Source organism: Trichosurus vulpecula, chromosome 1 (assembly GCF_011100635.1).
Source record: "Trichosurus vulpecula isolate mTriVul1 chromosome 1, mTriVul1.pri, whole genome shotgun sequence".
Classification (NCBI taxonomy): Eukaryota; Metazoa; Chordata; class Mammalia; order Diprotodontia; family Phalangeridae; genus Trichosurus; species Trichosurus vulpecula.
Window position 1 is genome coordinate 69,164,064 of NC_050573.1, and position 21,183 is coordinate 69,185,246.

General features: G+C 35.2%; 1 protein-coding gene across 1 annotated transcript in view; it reads right to left on the minus strand.

Annotated features, from left to right (window-relative positions):
* ZFR2 (zinc finger RNA binding protein 2) overlaps nucleotides 1–21,183 on the minus strand; it is a 95,915-nt gene that overhangs the window by 36,268 nt on the left and 38,464 nt on the right. The window contains exons 10-13 of the mRNA XM_036739153.1: nucleotides 19,290–19,435; nucleotides 17,154–17,292; nucleotides 16,099–16,286; nucleotides 14,731–14,902 (exon numbers count right to left, since the gene is read on the minus strand). Of these exons, the coding sequence (XP_036595048.1) occupies nucleotides 14,731–14,902; nucleotides 16,099–16,286; nucleotides 17,154–17,292; nucleotides 19,290–19,435 (645 nt within the window). The remainder of the gene's footprint in view (nucleotides 1–14,730; nucleotides 14,903–16,098; nucleotides 16,287–17,153; nucleotides 17,293–19,289; nucleotides 19,436–21,183) is intronic.

Here is a 21,183-nt window from a genome sequence, read left to right on the forward strand (position 1 = left end):
GCTTGCTCATTCTTTCAGCCTACACTTGACCTGAGACTTTATGTTAGGGCTGGGTTCTGTACATTTCTTAGGGGAGCATCTGAGTTGAGCTTTTGTCCTCTTGAGTTCTGCTGCTGTCTTAAGGTATTGAGTGATGTTATTATTCCATAATTTCAGGGAGAACTCAGGTTGTAGATCTGCAAGTTTTCAGTGCTCATAAAGTAGTCTGATTCAGGGAAAAATCAGATAGCTGTCTCCCCTGGTCTGAGCTCTGCAACTTCTTGACCTTGATCTGGATCTGTGCAACACTCCTTTTGGCTTACCTCTGGTTGGAAGTCCCAATAGACTGTTGCTGGACTCAGTTACTATTAGCCACCTGGAAAGTTCTACAAGTTTACTATGACAGACCTGCAGACTCCCCTATGGTTTGGGATTCCTTCCTTGGTTATTTCACTGCAAGCTCCAGACTGGGATGTAGCCTGGAACTAAGACTCCAATCTGCTCCTGTGGTCAGAGCCACATAGCTGCTGTTTGCTTCTGAACTTGCTCCTGGATCAGTACACAGACTAGGAAACATCTAGAGCTTCGAAGTCAAAGAAAAAAAATAGTGCTAGCATCCAGAAAAAAAAATTATTCAAGTACCAAGGAGACATGGGATGGGAAGGGAAGGGGAGGGGAGGAGAGGGATCACACATGATTTAACAGCTACTACTATAAAGGGTTAGCATACGATACTCTAGAAAGCAAAGGATATGGGCTTTTAGCCAAGGATAGCTTAACCAACAAAACTGAATACTCACTAAAGAGCCAAGAATGCTACCCCTAGGCACAGGTCCCCTCCTCAGTCTGGTCCCAATCTATGACCCACAATTGGATAGTAAACCACAGAGATGCCAGGTGGTACCTGTTCCTGCATTCTGCTCAAAGTTGCAATCTTCCATTATGGGTCTAGGACCTCTTCTTGTCCTGGTACACTTACTGCCTTGGTCCTCTTTCAGTTCCTTCATGCTAGAGTCCTCCCCACAAGATATCTCTGGCCAAAGCCCATCCCCAGTATCTGCAGACCATTCTGTCTCTCTGATCTTTTCAATGATCTTTTCCCCCTGGATTTCCTGATCAGAACTCAGTCTGTTTTCTAGATCTTCCTACAGGAGTTGTGTTAGGGGATTTTGGCTGTACTTCTTTTATTCTGCCATCTTGACTCCACCAACTGATTAGCTTTTAAAGTCCTTCACAATCTGACTCAGATCTATCTTTCCAGCTTCTTTACACATTATTCCATGCTACCCCTACCCCCTTACCATCTCCCCACTGTGATCTATCCAAACTGGCCCCCTCCTTATTTGTCACACATCTATTCATTTCTGTCTTTGTCTTTTTGAATTGCATCTGTAATGCCTGGAATGCACTCCCTTCTCACCTCTGGTTCATAGAATCTTTTGCTTCCTTCAAGAGTTCAAGTGTCACCTTCTACATGAAGCGTTTCCTGATCCACCAAATGTTAGTGGCCTCCTACTCTATCTTGCATTTATTCTCTTTATATTTAAATTGCACAAACATATTTATGCGATCACACACATATATAAACATATACTGATATATATATATACATACATGTTTATATATGAGTATGTATGTATGTGTGTATGTGTATGTATATATGTATTATATATATAGTCTCCCTTGTTAGTATGCAAGCTTCTTGAGAACAAGGATTGTCTCACTCTTTGTAATTCTATCCAAAAATACTTCATATGGTGCTTAATAATGTTCATTGATTGACTTATAATAAAGAAAAATAGTTAAGTAATATCAACTGACAAAATGACCACATATGATGTTCATGCAACATTCTGTACCTGCAGTTTCCTTCTCTGCCAAAAAGAAGTTTATTTCATTTTCTGTTCTTGAGGACCAAGAGTGATCATCATAGTTAATCTGAGCTCAGCTATCTTTTAGTGATGTTTTCATTTATATTATTATAGTCATTATGTATATTAGTCTCTTTGTTCTGCTTTCTGTATTATTTAATAGAAGTCCTTACATGTTTCTTCGAATTCTTCACATTTATAGTTTTTTGCAGTACAATATGTCATCATATTCATAGCTCACAATTTGTTCAACTATTAATCAATGGACATCCACTTGTTGTTTTAATCCTTTGCTATCCTCACAAGAGACATTAATAATATTTTGATATATATCAAACCTTTATTTCTATATATATCAGACCTTTATTTCTTAATTTGATTTCTTTGGAGTATATTCCCAGTAGGGCATTAATAGTCTAATGACTCTTCCTGCACGTCTGAATTGTTTCCCAAAACAGGTGGACCAACTGATATATAGCTTCATCAACAATGCATTAGTATATATAACTTCCTAGAGCTCCTCCAACATTGGTTATTTCCATCGTTTATCATCTTTGTTAATTTGAGTGAGTTGAGTATAAGTTGAAACTTCACAGTTGTTTCAATTTGCATTTCCTTTACTATTAGTGACTTAGAACCTTTTTTAATATGGCTGATGATTATTTGCATTTTTTCTTTTGCAAACTGTTTCTTCATGTCTTTTGACCACTCGTCTATTAAATAATAGCTCATGGTCTTTTCTGAGTCAATTCTCTAAAAATGTTTAACATCAAACTTTTATCAGACAGATTTGAAATTTTTCCCACTCAATAACTTCACTTCTCTAGCCACAACTATCTCATTTGTGCAAAAGCTTAACAATTTTACCTAATCAAAATGAACAAAGTAGATTCAGTAAATTGAAAGGAAAATATTTTAACATCACTTCTATTCCTTGTTTGGTTAAGAATTTCCCTCCTCACCGTAGTTACGAAAGATATGTTCTTCCACTCTCCTCTAATATTTTTTTTATTGATGTGGCCCCATATTTAGAGAGCATATTCATTTGGAATATTTTTGGAATATGGCATAAATTCTGGCATAAGCCTTTTTTCTTTTTAAATCAAACTACTGTTCTTTTCCAGTTTTTCCAACAATTTTTACTGAAGAGATGCCTTCCCTCAGTAGCTTCACTTCATGGATTTACGAAACACTGGACTATGCTCAATTGCTTTTGGATCTGATCTAATCTATTCCATTGATACACTGAATTTTTTTTTACTATAACAGATAGTTTTAATTCCTAATACTTCATAATATAATTTCAGATTTGTTAATGCTATATACTTCATCCACTCTCATTGTTTTTCATTATTTCCCTTGAGATTTAGCTCTTTTATTTCTCCAGATGAATGTTCTTATTTTATATAGTTTTATGTGTAAGTCCTATTTGGTAGTTTGGATTATTATAGTACTAAATCTATAAATTAATGTAGGAAGCATTTTTATTATATTGACATGACCTAATTAAGTTTTCCTTTATTTCTATAATGTTTTAATATCATATTATATAATGTAATTATATGATTATAGAACATTTCTTACAGAAATAAAGAAAAATTAATATAATACATACAATATGACAATGTTACATTATATAAGCATATTATAAATGATATAAATCCTGAGTGTATCTTGGTAGGTTAATGTCCAGATACTTTAGGTATTTTCTTGTTATTCTGAATGGAATTTTTCTATTATTTTCTTCTAGCTTTGTTAGTACTCTATAGAAATGCTAATTTGGGTATGTGGGTGTAGGTGTGGGTGTGTGTGATTTTATTTTGTATCCTGCTACTTTACTGAAGCTATTAATAATCTCAATTCTTTTCACAATCATGGCTAAGAGGAAAATTCTTAACTTTGTACTTACTGGGAAAGCTCCTCATGTTTCTCTATTGCAAATGATGTCAAAATCTTGATTTTAGATAAAGACTTCTGATCACTATAAAGATCCTTTCTTGTCAATGATTTTTAAGGTTTTTAACATGAATAAATATGATACATTTTCAAAATCTTTTTATCCATTAAGTGATATCATCTTGTATTAATTGTCATGATTCAATATGCTGTTTTCTGAATGTAATGGGAGACTGGCCAATGAGTCCAATCCTTATAAGTATATGTCACTGATGTAATTCCTCACATAGAAGAAGCTGGGGAGCCTACTGAGAGGAATCAGTTTCTACCCAGACTTTAAAGGATACAACTAACCCACCAACTGACAATAAATGATTCTGATGAATTGTCTTCAAAGTCCCTCTCCCTGCCCCCTCCAGTGATAGGAGCTATTTTGTGAACAGGTAAGTTGCCCAGTCTCTCTACAAAAAGTTATGGAACAGCTTTCCATCAGTCAGCTGACTTGTATGTGATAAACTCCAAGACTTCTCAGCAAAACTCTGTCACCTTTTGAATGTCTTGACAGGGAACTTGGAGATCATGCTGCTATTCATTTCTTTTAGCATTTTTCTGTGTTGAAGTCATAGTTATGTGGTAAGCTTCCTTCAGGGCAGCTAGGTTGCACAGTAGAGTGCCAGCCTCAGAATGAGGATGACTCATCTTCTTGAGTTCAAATCTGGCCTCAGATACTCACTAGCTGAGTGACCCCAGGCAAGTCACTTAACCCTGCTTGCCTCAGTTTCCTCATTTGTAAAATGAGCTGGAGAAGAAAATGGCAAACCACTCCAGCATCTCTGCCAAGAAAACCCTAAATAGGGTCATGAAGAGTCAGACATGACTGAAATACCTGAACAACAACCAGCTTCCCTTGTCTTCTCTCTTAAACAAAAGATATACTGGCTATAAGTGTCTGCAGTCTCTCCATCTTCACAGATACCAAAACACAAGTTAAAAGGTAGACATATCATATCCAAAGACCAGAAGTTAGGGTATAAAGCTGGTGAAATCATTTCTGGTGGAGTTGTATGCATGCAACAGTTAAGTCACCTGTTGGCACCACTAAGGTTTTTGTTTAGTCTTGTCCTTGTTCATTAGTGAGCAACTGAACTGTTCAGATTGTGGGTCCCCTTGAAGGTAGAAAGGTGTCATCCTAAGACTTTTTTATGCCAGCAAAAGTTAGCATCTCTCAGAGCAGAATACTTTCAAAATCTCTGCTTTGGCCTGAATGGATCCTGTCAGAAAGTCCATACAACTAAGAAATACTTCTCCCACAACATTTCAGCAACCATGGAGGCTTTCTGGTTCCTGGCTGGGTAGGCCTGTGCATGTACTGTTTAGTCAACACCAAAATTTGATTTATGTCCTTGATATCTCCTTCTGGAAAGAGGTAATCGATGCAGCAATTAGCAAACACAAAGGTTTGCTAATACTTATATTCTCCAAATATACAGATCAGTTAGTGTTTTATATACAAGTATAAGTCTCACATTTCTTGGAAGCATCTATAGCCATTTCAGGCCAATAAAACTGGTTTATTACTAGCTCTAGGGTCCTTTCTTGACTCATAAGTCCAAAGTCTTCAGGTAAAGTTTTTATAGCCACAGAGCAATATAATTTGGGTAACACCAAGTGCTTCCTGATACCACATTTGAGATTAGTAATAGTTTGGTACAATACTCCAATACTCAGGTCCAATTTCTGTCATTGTCTCAACAGGAAAGTGCCTTCAAGGGACTGCCACTTGAGTCCTTTATATAAATGTCTCACTTCTTCACTTATATCATTGCACACAGTCTGTATCAGCCATCTTTTCTATTTGCCAGTCACCCACAGGCAGAAAGTTAGAAGGTTGTGTTTTAATGCAGCAAGGTTCATACAAACTTCTGGTATGCTATAGAAGCTAAAAACTTTCAGCTGTATTATCATTTGCTTATAATCTAAGTTCATGGGTGTTATATATAGCTATCACTGCTTCTTTAGATATGACCACAGCTTCAGTATCATGTGACCTTTAGGACAGGGCATCTGCATCCACATTAGTCTTCCCTGGCTAGTAAAATATGTTTAATTCATAGTTGGCTAGTGCTGCTATCCATCTCTGGCAGATAGGATCTAACTTGACACAGGTCAGAATATGTCAGTGTATTGTTGTCAGCCCACACCGGCAAATTCACTCCATACACAGTCTATGAATTTCTCAGTTACTTTCCACTTCAAAGATAGGAACTCCAGCTTATAGATGTAATATGTGTCTTTCTGTTAGTCAAGCCTCTACTAGTAATGTAACTGGTTTCATGTACTCAACACTCTCTTGACACAAGACTCCTTCCAAATTCTCTGTATGCATCTGTGTGCAAGGCAAAAGGTTTGCATGGGTCTACAAAGGCCGATATTAGTGCGTGTGTGAGGCAATTGATCAGGTCCTTGAAAACTTGCTCATGTATGTCCATCAGTCTCCAAAAGGCTTCATTGATTTTAAAGTAATTTTTATTTCTTATTCTTCTGCTTCTTCAAACATATATGGTTAAGTAATGTCATTTAATAGCTTAGTAATAGCAGCATAATCTAAAAAAATGTTCAATAATAATTTCCAAATCCTATAAAAGACCTTAGATCACTAAAGTTCTTGCTCATACTGCCTTAGCTGCATCTAACAATTTTTGGTATGTTGTCTCATTGCTGTCATTATCTTTAACAAATCATTGATTCTATGATTTATATTTTGATCTGAACATTCTTTAGGATTAGCTAATTTAATTTCCAATAATTTGTTAATCTATGCTTCAAATCCCCATATTAAATATATTTAATTGCCTTGTGATACAAAAAGGTGTACTTAATATTTCTGCTTTTCAGCATTTGTTGGTGAGGTTTTTACTGCCCTAATATATGCCACAGACAGCTGAGAAATAGGTATATTCCTTTTTATTTCCATTCAAACTGAAGTTTTTCATACATGTTAAATCAGGGCTGCTTTTCTCTTCTCCAAGTTAGTGCTCACACCTTATTGAAAGGCAATGTGATCCACAAACTTAACTGAATCTCTACAAAACTGACATTTTATCAATTTAAAATTTTAGACCATTTTCTTCCAGCTGATCCAACCTTTTCAGAGTCTTTCTTCATTTTCTTCCAAAGTTTTCCCAAAGTGAGGAATCAAGATTGATATCAAGGTTGTGGGCCTGAGTGACTGAGAAGATAGTGGTGCCCTCAACCATAATAAGGAGTCTGGGAAGAAAGATAATGAGTTCTGTTTTGGACATGGGATCATGGATTTAAAGCAGGAAGAGACTCTAGAGGCCATCAAGTTCAAGCCATTCATTTCTTTTTTATTAATGTTTTTCACTTAACAAAAATCTTTTTTTTCTCCCTCTCATTCCCATCACTGAGGAAAAAAAGAAAACAAAACTCTTTTAACAGGAAATGCAGTCAAGAAAAACAGATTCCCATACTGTCCATGTCCCCCCCCAAAAAAGTTTTATTCTGTACCCTGGGTATATTTCCACTCTATCAAGGTTGGTGACATGCGTCATCATTTGTCCCTTGGAATCATGGCTCAACACTGGGATGTTAAGAGTTTTTAAAGCTTTTAAAGTCGTTTGTCATTATAATGTTATTATTATCCTGGCTTTGCTCATTTCACTCTGTAGTAGTTCATACAAGTCTTCGCAGGTTTCACTAAAACCATTTCTTTAATCATTTCTTATGGCAAAGTAGAATCCACTTGCTTTCATATATATCACTTGTGCAGTCATTCCTCAACTGATAAGCATCTCTTTCATTACCAAATCTTTGATACTACAAAAAAAAAGGTGTTATAAATATTTTTGTACACAGGGGTCCTTTTCTTCTTTCATTGATCTCTTTAGGGTATAGGCCTAGTAGTAGTATGAATCAGTATACACAGTTTAGTAACTTTTTCAAAATACTTCCAAGTTGTTTTCCAGAAAGGCTGTACTAATTCACAGCTCCACAACAGTACATTAATGTGCCTATTTTTCCAAAGCCCCTAAAGCATCTGTCATTTTCTTTTCTTGTTACCTCTGCCAAAGTAAAACCATCCTCTTCATTTTCCAGCTGAGGAAACTGAAGCACAAAGAAGTTAAGGGGTGCCCAGGGTCACTCTACTAGGAGGGCCTAAGGTGGAATTTGAACTCAGGGCTTCCTGAATCCCAGTCCACAGCCCTCTTCAATCACTACACCTCTCAAGCTGCCTCTCTGAGTCTGAGGTGCCTATGGAAACTTGAGTTCAAGATGATGTGTAACTGCTGCTCAGGGGAGAGCCTAGGGCTGGATCTACAGATCTAAGGCATAATAGAGCAAAAAGAGAAGAGGTCCCTATCATTTTTTTATTTCTTTAAGAGAATTTTGTAATAGTATCTGTGCACAGCTAGAACCTGCTTTGGTAAAGTCATTTTAAGATATGTTAAACTTTTTGTAGTTATTTTGAATTGAACTCTTCCTATTATTCTTTCTTGGATTTCATTAGTGCTATGTAGATAGGTGGCTGATTTTTGTTTGTTGACATATTTTTAGTAGTTTCTGATAACTTTTTATTTCCTATCTATTCATTGTGAATTCATTTTACTTTTTTATTTTGATAATCTGATTTTTCTTTTTTGATCAAGTTAGCTAATCAAACAGTATTTAAGTGCTGAAAACATGTCAGACACTGGGGACACAAATACAAAAGTGGAACAGTCCCTGCCCTCAAAGAGCTTACATTCTACTTGCAGGACACATTTACAAGTGAATACTATATAGGCATACAATACATACATATATATTTGTATATATGTATTAAGCTATATAGACATATACAAATGCACATATGCGTGATAGGTAATAGCTATCATATATATGCATGCACACATATATCATGTGAAATGTCTTTGTGAGGGTACTCAAAACCACAGGAATCAGAAAAAGCCTCAAAGATGATGGTCCCTAGGACTAAAAGAAGCTATGGGTTTTAAGAGGTGACAGTGAAGAAGGAGAATATCCCAGGTATAAGGAACACTCAAAAGCACAGGAGTGGAAAAGTGAATGTTGTGTACAGGAAAAAGGAAATAAGCCAGTTTGGTTACAACATGGAGTGATAAAAAAATAAAGTAAAATTAGTCTGCAAAGATAAGCTGTAGCCAAATTGTTCAGGGGTTTAAAGGCCAAATAGAGAAATAATATATTTTATTCTAAAGAAAACAGGGAGCCACTGAAGTTTCTTCAGCAAAGGGAGTTACATAGAGAGACCTTTTTTTTTTAAGAGTACCAATTTGGTATCTGTGTGGAGAACAGAGTACAGAGGTAAAGAGACTAGAAAGATTCACTCTCAGCTATGTTAGGAGAACAATTAGAAGGCTACTATCCAGGTAATAGTCCACATAAAAGATGATGAGAGCTTTAACTAGGCTGATCATGAAGTGCATAGAAAGGAAGCAAACAGATGCCGAGGAGATAGTCGACAAGATATGAGAACTGATTAGATATGATTGGGGGAGATGACTTCTAGGTTATGCACCTAGATGACTAAAACCATGGTGGTGTCCTTAAAAAAACAGGAAAATAAAGAAAAGGAGTGGGTTTAGGGGAAGAGATAATGAATTCAGTTATAGATATAGTCTACTGATTTTGTTAGTCTTGAAAAAGCTTAGTTCTATTTATCTCTTCTAGGTCTTTTCATTTTTAATTTATCTATTTCTGCCTTAGTTTTAAGATTTCTTCTTTTGCTTTGGATTTGTTAATTTATTTTCTAAGTTTTTTTAATTGCATGATTCATCAACATCCTTTTTTCCATTTTGTAATTATGCTTTCAGAGATATAATTTTTTTCTCTGTAATGCAGTTGCATTAAAATTTTTTGGTATGTTGTCTCATAATCATTCTTGGTAACAGTTATTTACTATTTCTATGATTTGTCCTTTTGACTAACCTATTATTCAAGATGTCTTTACTTAGTCTTTATTTAGACCTATATTCATATGCTTAAATTCTCAGTTTCAATACCAACTTCATTACACTATGATCAGTAAATGCTATATTTATTATTTTTAATTATTATTCATTTATTGATAACCTTTACTTTTACCCTGACTCATGATTTGTTTTTATAAAGTTATTATGATATTGATAGTATGTATATTCTTTAACATGATCATTGAGAGGATACCATAAGCTGTTCAAATACAATTTTTCCAATACTATTAAAGTCTATTTTTAATCTTTTAGATTTCTGTCGTTCTGAAAGAGAAACATTAGTCTCCTACAAATAATATGTTACTATCTGTCTTTTTGCAATTCAATTATGTTTTTCCTTCACACATTTAGCTACTCCTCCAAATATGAGAGTTTCATTGATCTGCCTGGGAAGCAGGTGCTTAATAAATCAACACAATGTCAAGAGAAGTTATAAAGGCCCCTAGCACAAGAGTGACTATCTGTTGTGGCTTTATGAGTGGACATGGACAGGATGGGTTGCAATCTTCATAAATGGAGAGAAAACACATATAAATGAGATCACAGATTCACGTGAATATTTGAAAATTTTCATTGTTTATTGTAGTTTTCCTGCTTATCTCTCTTGACACAATGCATTTATATTTTTGACTTATATGAAAACATAATTGCAACTTCTGTTTTTTTGAATTAAGTAAATATAAACTCTTCTGTTTAGTATTTAAAGCTCTTCACAACCTGGCCCCTTACTTTCTTACCTATTAAGTTCACCAAACACACTCTGATCCTACTTGCTACTGCTCTTACACAATACTTTTATCTCCTGTTTTGTTCTCTTGCACAGACCGCAACCAATGCATGGAATGTTCTTGCTCCTCACCTCCACCTCTAAAAATCACTAGTTTCCTTCAAGACAGATCAAATGCCGCATCTATAGAGGCCTTTTCTGATACTCCTGAACTAAGGAAGAAGGGGATGGAATGCCTTCCCCTCTAGAGTTAACTTATGAATCTACTTTGTATCTATCTTGTAGGTGCCTATACACATATTGTCTCCCCCATTAGAACATAAGTTCTTGAAGTAAGAGCAATATTGTAAGATGATCAACTGTGGATGACTTAACTATCCTCAGCAATACAACGATCTAAGACAACTCTGAAGGACTTATGATGAAAAATGCTACCCATCCCCAAAGAACTAATGCTGTCTGAATACAGACTGAAGCAACGTTTTTTTAACTTTATTTTTCTTTATGATTTTTTTTTGGTCTATGTTTTCTTTCACAACATGAATAATATGGAAATATTTACAAGACTACACAATGTATAACCTATATAGAATTGCTTGTCTTCTCAAAAAGTGGAGTGAGAAGGGAAGAAGGGAGAGAATTTGCAACTCAAAGTTTTAAAAATGAATATTAAAAATTGTTTTTACACATAATTAGAGAAAAATAAAATGCTAAATAAAAATTTTAAAAAGAAAATAAAAGCAAGGAGATAGGAAAAAAGAATGTAAGTTTTTTGAGGGGAGGGATAGCTTTTAATTTTTTTATTTTCTTTTTTTGGGGGGGTGGTATCCTCAGTGCTTAGCATAATACCTGGAACATAGTAAATAAGAGCTTAACAAATACTAATTAATTGATTGATTAAATTGCCTGATGCAAAAATAAATTTTATTCTAGCCCCTTGTTTTCACTCTACATATATATTTATCTCTGCATTTAACTCTAGGTATCTTTATCTCAACTGAAGTTGCTTTCTATAAAGTTAGCAATCCCTAAATTTTGTCATTTTCCATCCTTCTTAGCCTCTCTGCAGCATTTAACTCTGTTGGCTATCTTCTCCTGAATACTCTCCTTCTCTGTGTTTTCATACTTTTCTCTGTCTGGACCACTTCTCACTATCCTTTGTGGATTGACCATCACTCATATCATTCCCCTAACTCTGAGTGTTCCCTACTATTCTTTTCCTTTCCTATTATCTCACTCTCATCAACTTCCATGAATTTAATCATCTCAGTGAAAATGACTATGAAATCAATAATATATCCAGTCCTACTCTCTTTCCTAAGTTCTAGTAGTACATCTCCTATTGGAGATTTCAAAATACATGTTTCACAGGCATCTGAAACACTACATGTCCAAAACTTAGCTCATTATCTTTCTTCCAAACCCTTAACATCTTTCCTTTTTCTCTCAAGGGCACCACCATTATTCTAGTTACCTCTTAGCATTATGCTTCACTCATCTCTCTCTTACCCTACATAGCCAATTAATTGCCAAACATTATCTTTCTACCTCTACAACATCTTAACGCATCCATTCCCTTTTCTCTATTCATATGGTCACCACCCTAATTCAGGCTATCATTACCTCTTAGCTAGTCTACTGCAATAACCTCCTAACTGGTCTCAAGTCTGTTCCCTCTCCAATTCATTCTCCACATAGCTACTAAAGTTGAGTTTCCTAAATTGCAGGACTGACCATGTCACTCCTTTATTCAACAAGCTCCAATGGCTCCTTAATGACTCTAAGATAAAATAAAAGTTCCTTTGTCTGGCCTTTAAAATATTACACAATCTACTCTCAACCTAACTTTCCAATTGTATAATATATTACTCCTTTTCACACATTCTCTGGTCTAGCCAAACTACTTTTCTATTTGTTCTTTACACATGATACTCTATCTCCTACTTTCATGCCATTGTATTAGGTCTTCCCCATACCTGGAATTCACACTCTCCACTCCTTGGCCTCTCAAGACATCATTTATTTCTTTTAAAACTCTGCTTAAGTAACACTTTTTGCATTAAAACTTTCCAATTTTTGCAGCTGTTAGCACCCTTTCAAGCTAAAAATTTATCTTGTATTTATTTTATACAGACTTGCTAATTTACCTATTGTTTCCCGCAAAAGAATATAAGCTCCTTAAGGGCAGGAACTATTATATTTTTGTCTCTATATCTTTGTCTCCTAGAAGCACCTAATGATGGAAAGAAGGAACAAAGGAAGGAATTAAACATTTATTAAGTGCCTACTCTGTGCCAGACACTATACTAAGAACTTAATATTATCTCATATGGTCCTCCCAACAACCCTGGGAGTTGGGTGCTATTATCTCCATTTTACAGTTGGGGGAATTGAAGGAGGCAGAGGTATACTGACTTGGCCAGGACCACGTAGCTAGTGTCTGAGGCCAGATTTTCATTCAAGAATTCCTGACTCTAGGCCCAATGTTCTATCCACTGAGCCACCTGTGCCTCAATCAATTGGCAGGTAATCAGTATTTTAAAATATGCTTCTTACATGCAGTAGGTTGTTGAGTTTTATTTTCTTCATCCATTCTTTCATTTAAGAGTTTAATCCATTCACACTGAAGTTTATAACTGTTACATTTGTGTTTTCCTCTATTTAGTTTTCTTTTATCTTATTGTAAGTCAGCAATTATTCCCTTTTACTTTTGCTTATACTAATTTCATCCTAGCCTATTTCCAGACTTATTTTCCCCCCATTACTCTGTCCTGTTCCAAGTTCTTTGAGATTAATTTTTCATTTCTCTTCTTTTTTTTACCATTTTCCAAATTTTTACTTTTCCATTTACTAGTCCAGTCCTGTTCCACCTCGACCTATCCACTCCCTTAATGTGTGTAACACTGATTTATGTAACTCTTTTCTGAGAAGGGTTAATTTATATTAGTCTTTTCTCTATGCCTTTCCCTGCAAGGTTATTCTGAAATCTCATATCCCATTCAAAAACTAAAGCACTCAAATGTTCTTTCTTTATTCTATGTCCCATTTGTAAGGTAATGATTCTGAAAGATAGATCCTGTGTCCAGATTATCTGTTATTAAGATTGCAGATCTTTCGCTTCATTTTTTGGAAGTGCCTCCTTCAGAGGGGCCTCAATCCCATATATATTAATCCATGAAAGAGGCAGTAGATGTGGGATAGATACGAAGGGACCCAAATCTATAGTGTGCCATTACATTTACTACTTACTTTTATTAAGGTCAGTGCATTCTACTTCTTGACTGTGTTCTCCGAAATGCCTGCTTTCTGTGTTGGATTTTCAAGGGGCTCAGTCTCATGGAATGGTATGTTGACCCTGAAATCTTGAAGGCTATTCCAGTAGGTCATTAATTCTGGAAGGCCCTGAAAACTGTAAAGGCTTCAAGGGAGTTACCACTCTATTTTTTCACTACTTGTTGAAACTCTTTCCATTCTTTAAGGCCAAACTCAATTGCCATCCCTCAATGAAGTCTTCCTGATAATCTTCTCAGTTGAAAACAGTCCTCAAATTTTCTTAGAGCATTTTTTCTTAATCTCTCCTTTGTTTTTCTCACATTCTACCTTTTATCACTGATTTATATATAAAGATTGCAAGTTCCCTGAAGGCAGGGATCATGTATTTTTCTCTCTATTTTTATATCCCTAGTGTCTAGCATAGTACTTGACTCATAGTATAGATTTAATAAATATTTGTTTCTAAGTAGGTGCTTGTTGATTAGGGAATGGTTAAACAAACTGTGGTACATAAATGCAGTAGAATATTATTGTACCATAAGAAATGATGAATATGAAGAATATAGGGGGGCATGAGAAGATTTATATGAACCAATGCAATGTGAGGTTAGCAGAACCAGAAAAACAATATACACAATGACCTAAAAATGTAAACAAAAGTACAATAAAATTGAAACTGAATGCTGCAAAATTATAATGACTAAGCTTGGCCCCAGAGAAGCAACATGTAGTTTCCTCCCTTCTTTGCAGAGGTAGAGGATTATGTATGTAGAATACTGCACATACTTTGGGACTTGACTGAGGCATCAGTTAGTTTTGCTGAATTATTGTTAAAGGTCTGTTATAAGGGATTGTTCTTTGGGTAGGAGAGGAAAAGAGGGATATATTGGGAAATTATGGCGGTATAACAAAATATATCAATAAACATTTTTAGAATGTTTCTACAGGGGAAATAGATGATAAACAACCTTACCAAAAGTTGCTTGGGTAGCTGCTCAGTGATTTTTTGGAGAAGGGACTGGGTGGGCTTCTCAGCTGACAGAAGGATGAGGTGCACATTCCTGTCTCCTCGGAGGAGAAGACCCTTTGCTAGGATCCCAACTCGCATGACACCTTTCAGTATTCTTGATGAAGAATCTATTTTGCTGTTAAGGAGACAATCACAGGAGAGGATGTAAAACTGAGATTCTGAAAAGCAACCACAAGAAAATTCAAAATGCTCTTCTTGGTGGTAAGGCATGATGTTAGTGTTTAGTTAACAAAGGTTGTATATTATCCACTGCTATTTCCTGTTAAATGCCTCCCCAACTACACTCATAAGTTCAAGAAACAAATTATATTAGATACACTTTTATAGGCTTGAAATCATTTTGCAGAGTTGCGTATATTATATTTCTACATGTAGGAAAAATGCAATAAATATTTGCTGAGTAATTGAATACTAATTGAAAGAAATTTAGAATGGAAGCATAATTAGGAAAAGAAAACAGGTCTGGGAATACCAAAAATACAATTCCTCTAGACTAGTGGAAGACAGTAAAGATGGATGGAAAAGAGTAGTGGAAGGCAGGGTAGGATGATGAAAAGAGCCCTAGACTTGAAGTCTGAAGACCTATGTCTTGGTTCCATCTCTGCCACTTACAGGTGTGGAACCATATACATATCACATAACTTATATGTGTTTCAGTTTCTTTATCTGTAAACTGTAGGAATTAAACTAAATTATATTTAAAATCTGTCAAGATGGTCTCTAAGGACTCTTCCACCTTATAAGCTATGCATCATATTTCCGTCCATTTCTATACACAGAAATGTATATCTCTTCTTGAAGAGCTTATAATTTAACCCTTAGTTAATGTAATGATCAAAAAATATTGGTTTAAGTCTTGCTTCTGATTGGGTAGACTCTATAATGAAGAGTTTTATTGTTTAACTATTCTGGAATTTTAATGTATGGCATCAATCTGTTTGGAGATTCTAATCATCAGTGGGTTGGGCAGAGCAACTCATAAAAACCCTTCCCTACAGCTCTGAGTTGATGGAAGAAACTACACTGTAGAAAGCATGGATTTTGAAATACTAAAATGAAGAAACTCCTTTCTGTAATAACCACTACTAATCAAAAGAAATTATGGATATCAAGTGTGTGCAGTAGTAGGAAAAAACATTGCATTGAGAATCAGAAGATCTAGGACTCCAATACTGGGCAAGTCACTTACTCCTTCTAGACTCGTTCTCTCATCTATAACATGAGAGAGAAGAGGAATGAATTAGATGATCTGATATTCTTCCTATTTTCTAAAGGCCCTTCCAGCTCTAACATTCCATGATCTCAAATTACCCTTTTTCACCACCCTCTTCATCTTGTTCTGATTTTTCTTCTGCCAGGATATCCGAGACCAACTTCAGGGCTCGCTCTGAATGTGAAACTACTTTCTGGATGGCCTGTAGCTCTGCTTCAGTGGGATAAATAGTAGAGTGCTTGGACATGATATGCCGGTCATCAGATGTGTTAGGACGCCTTGAACCCTGTCAGGGAGGGAAGGACATATTTTTAAACATATACAGAAGGAAAATGAGAGGAGACAAGGAGAGAAAAAGGACAAAATGAGAGTTCGCATGGCTACTTCAAAATTATTGGACCAACAAAGGCACTGCAAACAGCATTAAAAGAAAGTCAAAGGCAGCCTGGCCAAAATCAAACTGGAGTCATTTTAGTAAGTTTGATTTCAAGTGCTTTAGAAAGAGAGAGGGAGACAGAAGCTGGCTGGGTTAAAATCCATTACCATTAACAGGTGAGTTTCTAGCTTATACAGAGAGTGGAAAAGAAAACAAATCCACAATTTTGATTAATTTTATACCTTTGTCTTTCCAGACACTCCTAGTGGAATCCTGATGACTGCAGGAAGCACAGATCTGATTTCTAGTTGGTTCCCCATTTCTCTTACATTTCCCATCTAGAGATTTTAAAATCAAATGGGTTGGCCTCTTCCCCTTGGCCAAGGCTCACCACAACAGCTCATATCTAAGATTCTCATTCAATATCAGGGGTCCAACCTGCACAGACAAATTAGTCTAAGAAGATCTAGTAAGACTCATATTCCCAAGAATAAAGACAGATGACTAAGATTTCCCAAGAAAGGTAACGATACTGAAGAAATCAACAGGATAATGCCATCAAGTGAAAATATATAACCATGTCAGAAACACAACATCCACTAAGTCAGATGAGGCCTATTTGTAGCCATATCCTACTTACTACCAAAAAAAGACAACATGGAAGCCATCTCAGAGAAAAATAAAAGAATTTTATTCCTTAAGTCTATAACAAAAGTCAGACATCTTAATACACAGCAGGCAAAAGTCATACAAACTGAAGGTAATATGAAGACTCACCAGAAGAGAGGGAACAGGTACCCCTGGTCTACCCATGAGGGGAGGTGGATTCCAATCAGTCACTATTCGGCGCTGATGTTCTTCCCAATACAACTGTTCTTTTCCTACTCGCCTCCAATACATTTCTTCTTCATAGAGTCTACAGAGTAAGGGATATTGTGAGACCAGAGAACATGCTAGCCAACAGTATGAATCCCCAGGCTTCATGAATCAGAAACAGATGATGTTAATGCTACCCTAAGAACAAGGAAACAAATCAGAGGTATCTGCATATCTGTTCCTGGATTTAAGCATGGTGACTATATTGATACAATTCATTACTACTAGATTTCACTTAATGAGATCCTGCCCATCCTTCAGGACTAAGCTTAAAAGTTACCTCCTACATAAAAGCTTTGTCTGATTCCTTCAGCCCCAGTCAGAAATTATCTAATTCCCTCACAGAATTTTAAGGAAAATTTTGTAAACCTTTAAGTGCTGAAGAAATGTTATTATTTTTATTACTATTATCATCTTTCCCTCCTTGAATCTTCCGCAGTAGTCTGGATATCACATGTACTTTTATCATATTCTATTCTACATTACATTTTTTGTATAGTTATAACCTATTTTTCTTTGTTTTATAGCATTCTCCTCCATGTTCTCTCGCAATATTGCAAGCTCTATTTGGACACCTAATGTGAGTTTAATAAATATTTAGGTTTTTTAAAGTAGATGTCCATTGATTGGGAATGGTTAAATAACTGTGTATATGAATGTGGAGAATATCACTGCATCATAAGAAACAATGAATATGAAAACAGGAAAGAATGGGAAGATTTATATGAACTAACGCAAAACAAAGTAAGCAGCACCAAAAAGCAACACACATTACTACAACAATGTAAATTATTACAATGTAAATGTATTATAACAATGTAAATAGAAAGGAAAACAATAAAATTGAAATCAAATGCTGCATAATAACCAAGTTTGGCCCCAAAGAAATAATTTGCTTTCTGTTTGCACATACACTGTATTTTAATTAGATTTGTCCATCTTCTCAGTTTCTACCATAGTACCTATAATAGGCAGCTAATAAATTGATGTTGAATCAAAGACTGAGTGCATTCTATGGTGAAGAAAAGGCACTGATTTAGAAAACAGGAAACTTGGTTCTGAATCCAACTCTGCCACTGACTACTTTGGGAACTTGGGCAAAACACTACCTTTTTGATCCTTAGTTTCCTCATCTACAAAATGGAGATAATCATACTACCTACTTCGCAAGGTTTCTCTGAGAGTCATTTGAGATAATTAATGTATGTAAAGCATTTTGTAACCATAAAGCAATATGTAAATAAATGGCAACTATTGTTATAATTGGAGCACAGATAATAGATTGTGGAGCTGGAAGACACCTTAAAACTCCATCTAATCAAAATCTCTCCTTTTACAGGTAAGGAAATCATAGAATTTACTGATGTGCCAATGGTCAAATAGCTAATAAGTAGTAGATAGGACTCAAATCCATGTCTCCTGAAACCATCCCAGTATTTTTTCTACTATTCTATTTTACCTCTAGTTATTAATATTTGATTGATCAAAAGTGCATCAGGAATTGACAAAAGCATAGAGAAACCATGTAAGTGGAAAGAGTGCTGAACCTGGAGTCACAGGCCCTAAGTTCAAATCTCAGCTTGTTACTATCTGTGTGACCTTTAGCAAGTCATCATTTCTTTGAGCCTGTTTCTTTATCTGTAAAATGAAGAGGTTGAACCAGAAGAACTCTGAGTTTCTTTCTAGTTCTAGATCCTTTGAAAGAAATGAGATAGACACTGCTAGAACTTATATGAAATTCTCTACTAATCAAATCAACATTGATTTCACTATGCCAACTACACAAAATTATTTAAAATTTAGAAAATTTTCAATCATTCAAAATATTTGTCAAATAAGCAAACCAAACATAAAGAAGAAGAAATTTTTGTTTTATGACTGATCTCTAAATAAAGATACTGAAAATGATCAACATTCCTCTTTCAGATGAAAGAAACAGTTAAGTGGACGCTTAATTATAACATAAGTGGGTAAGTTTTGAAAAAAAAAAACACCTCTGGGAAGTCCATACTTTTGAAATTGTCTTCTCATTTCTACCTCATTTCTATATGACGACGTTGTTGTTCCTCTCTCCATCGTTTCAACATATCTTTCTGTTTCTGTTTCCTTATTTTCTCTTCATGGTGTTTCCGAGCTCGATTGCTGGGCTTAATCTCAACTGGGAGATCAGGATTCACTTTTTTCTGCCAAAGGATAGAAACATTTAGTTAAAAAACTCGTGGGAAAAAAATTCATTCATAGCATAGTCTACTTGTTTTCTTGATGAGGAAACTAAGATCTAATTCTGAAGAGAAAAAGAGAAAGAATTCCGAGAAGAATGAAAAAGGATATTGCCTAAAGATACCAATATAGATGCTTTGAGAACTAATGAACCAACTTAATTTTTTAAAGATATATAAAGAAGGTGCAAGCAAGGTCAGCTAACAGAGAATAAATGAATATAAAAGCATGGTACAGTTCCCTAAGAACTGTATCAAGAATATTATAACTCAGAGGGCAGACTGAGGAAAAGAGCGATCAGAATACATGACATCTTGAGATGGGGGGAGGGTAGAGATGGAGAGAAAATCTGTAATTCAAAATCTTGTGGAAATGAATGTTGAAAACTAAAAATAATTTTTTAAAAAAGGGAAAACTTCAAAAGAATATTATAACTCAGAAAGAACCAAGGTTCATAAGGAAAGCAAAGAAGAATATAGAAAGATTTTTTTAAGGCATAGTAGGGAAAAGAGGAGAATAAAGGAAGTGGACCATTTATAAGGGTGAATGGGATGATAGACAGACACAAAATTAAATTATAATTTTGTTCCTATTTTCTCTATCTTTGGCTTAGAAAAGGCAGGTAAAAATGACTAACAGTGTCTGAAAACAGGGAGGTGATAGATTTGCTGTACTCTACTCTTATTAGATGACAAGTGAAGTATTTAAAAGCTAAACACTTTGACTTTTAGAGTCCTTCACTATTCAGTCTTCTTGGACTCCAACCTACCAGGCTTACTGCACATTACTCTCCACACACTCTACAATTCAGCCAAAATGGTCTATTCCAAACAACATTTTATGTTCCCATACCTGGTATGCATTCCATCTTTACCTCTTGCTTCTTCAAGTATCTCACCATTCCTGCTATCAAAGTACTTTTTGCTGACCATGTGACTCCAAAGGCTTCCTATTGCCTCTAGGATAAAATATAAACTCCTCTATTTAGCTTTCAAAACCTATACAACCTAGCCCCAACCTATCTTTCCAACTTCACTGGCTATTACTCCTCCTCTCACACTCAGTGTAAAGCCAAACTGTCCTTCTCTGCTTCCTTAAACATGATACCCCATCTTCCACCTCCATGTCTTTCCACTGGCCATCCCTTAAACATCATCTTCTGTATGTAATTTTTCCTGATTCCCCCAACTGCTAGTGACTTCCTTCTCAAACAACTTTCATTATATTTAACTACTGTGTGTGCATGTAAATGCATGTAAATGCATTTATTAACTTTATATTTATGTTATATATATATGTATATATATATATATATATATATATATATATATTATACATACTTGTTTTCTCTCCCATTAGAATTTAAGCTCAACACAAGAAGGGATTGTTTCATTCTTTGTACTTGAATCCTCAGTACCAATAGCACAGTACCAATACATAGTAGGAGAATAATTCTTATTCTTATATATTTAATCAGTTGCCTATATATGCTACATATATCAGAAAACTTGGATATTATCAGACATACTTGTTGCAAATATTTTTCATAGTTTCCCTCTTAATTTTCACTGCATTGCTTCAATAAGAAACTTTTAAATTTTATATCTTCAATATTTTCCATTTTATCTCCTGTGATCCTCTCTATCCTCTGTTTAGTCAAGAACTTTTTCCCTCTAAATAGCTGTGAAAGACATTTTCTTCCTTGCTGGTC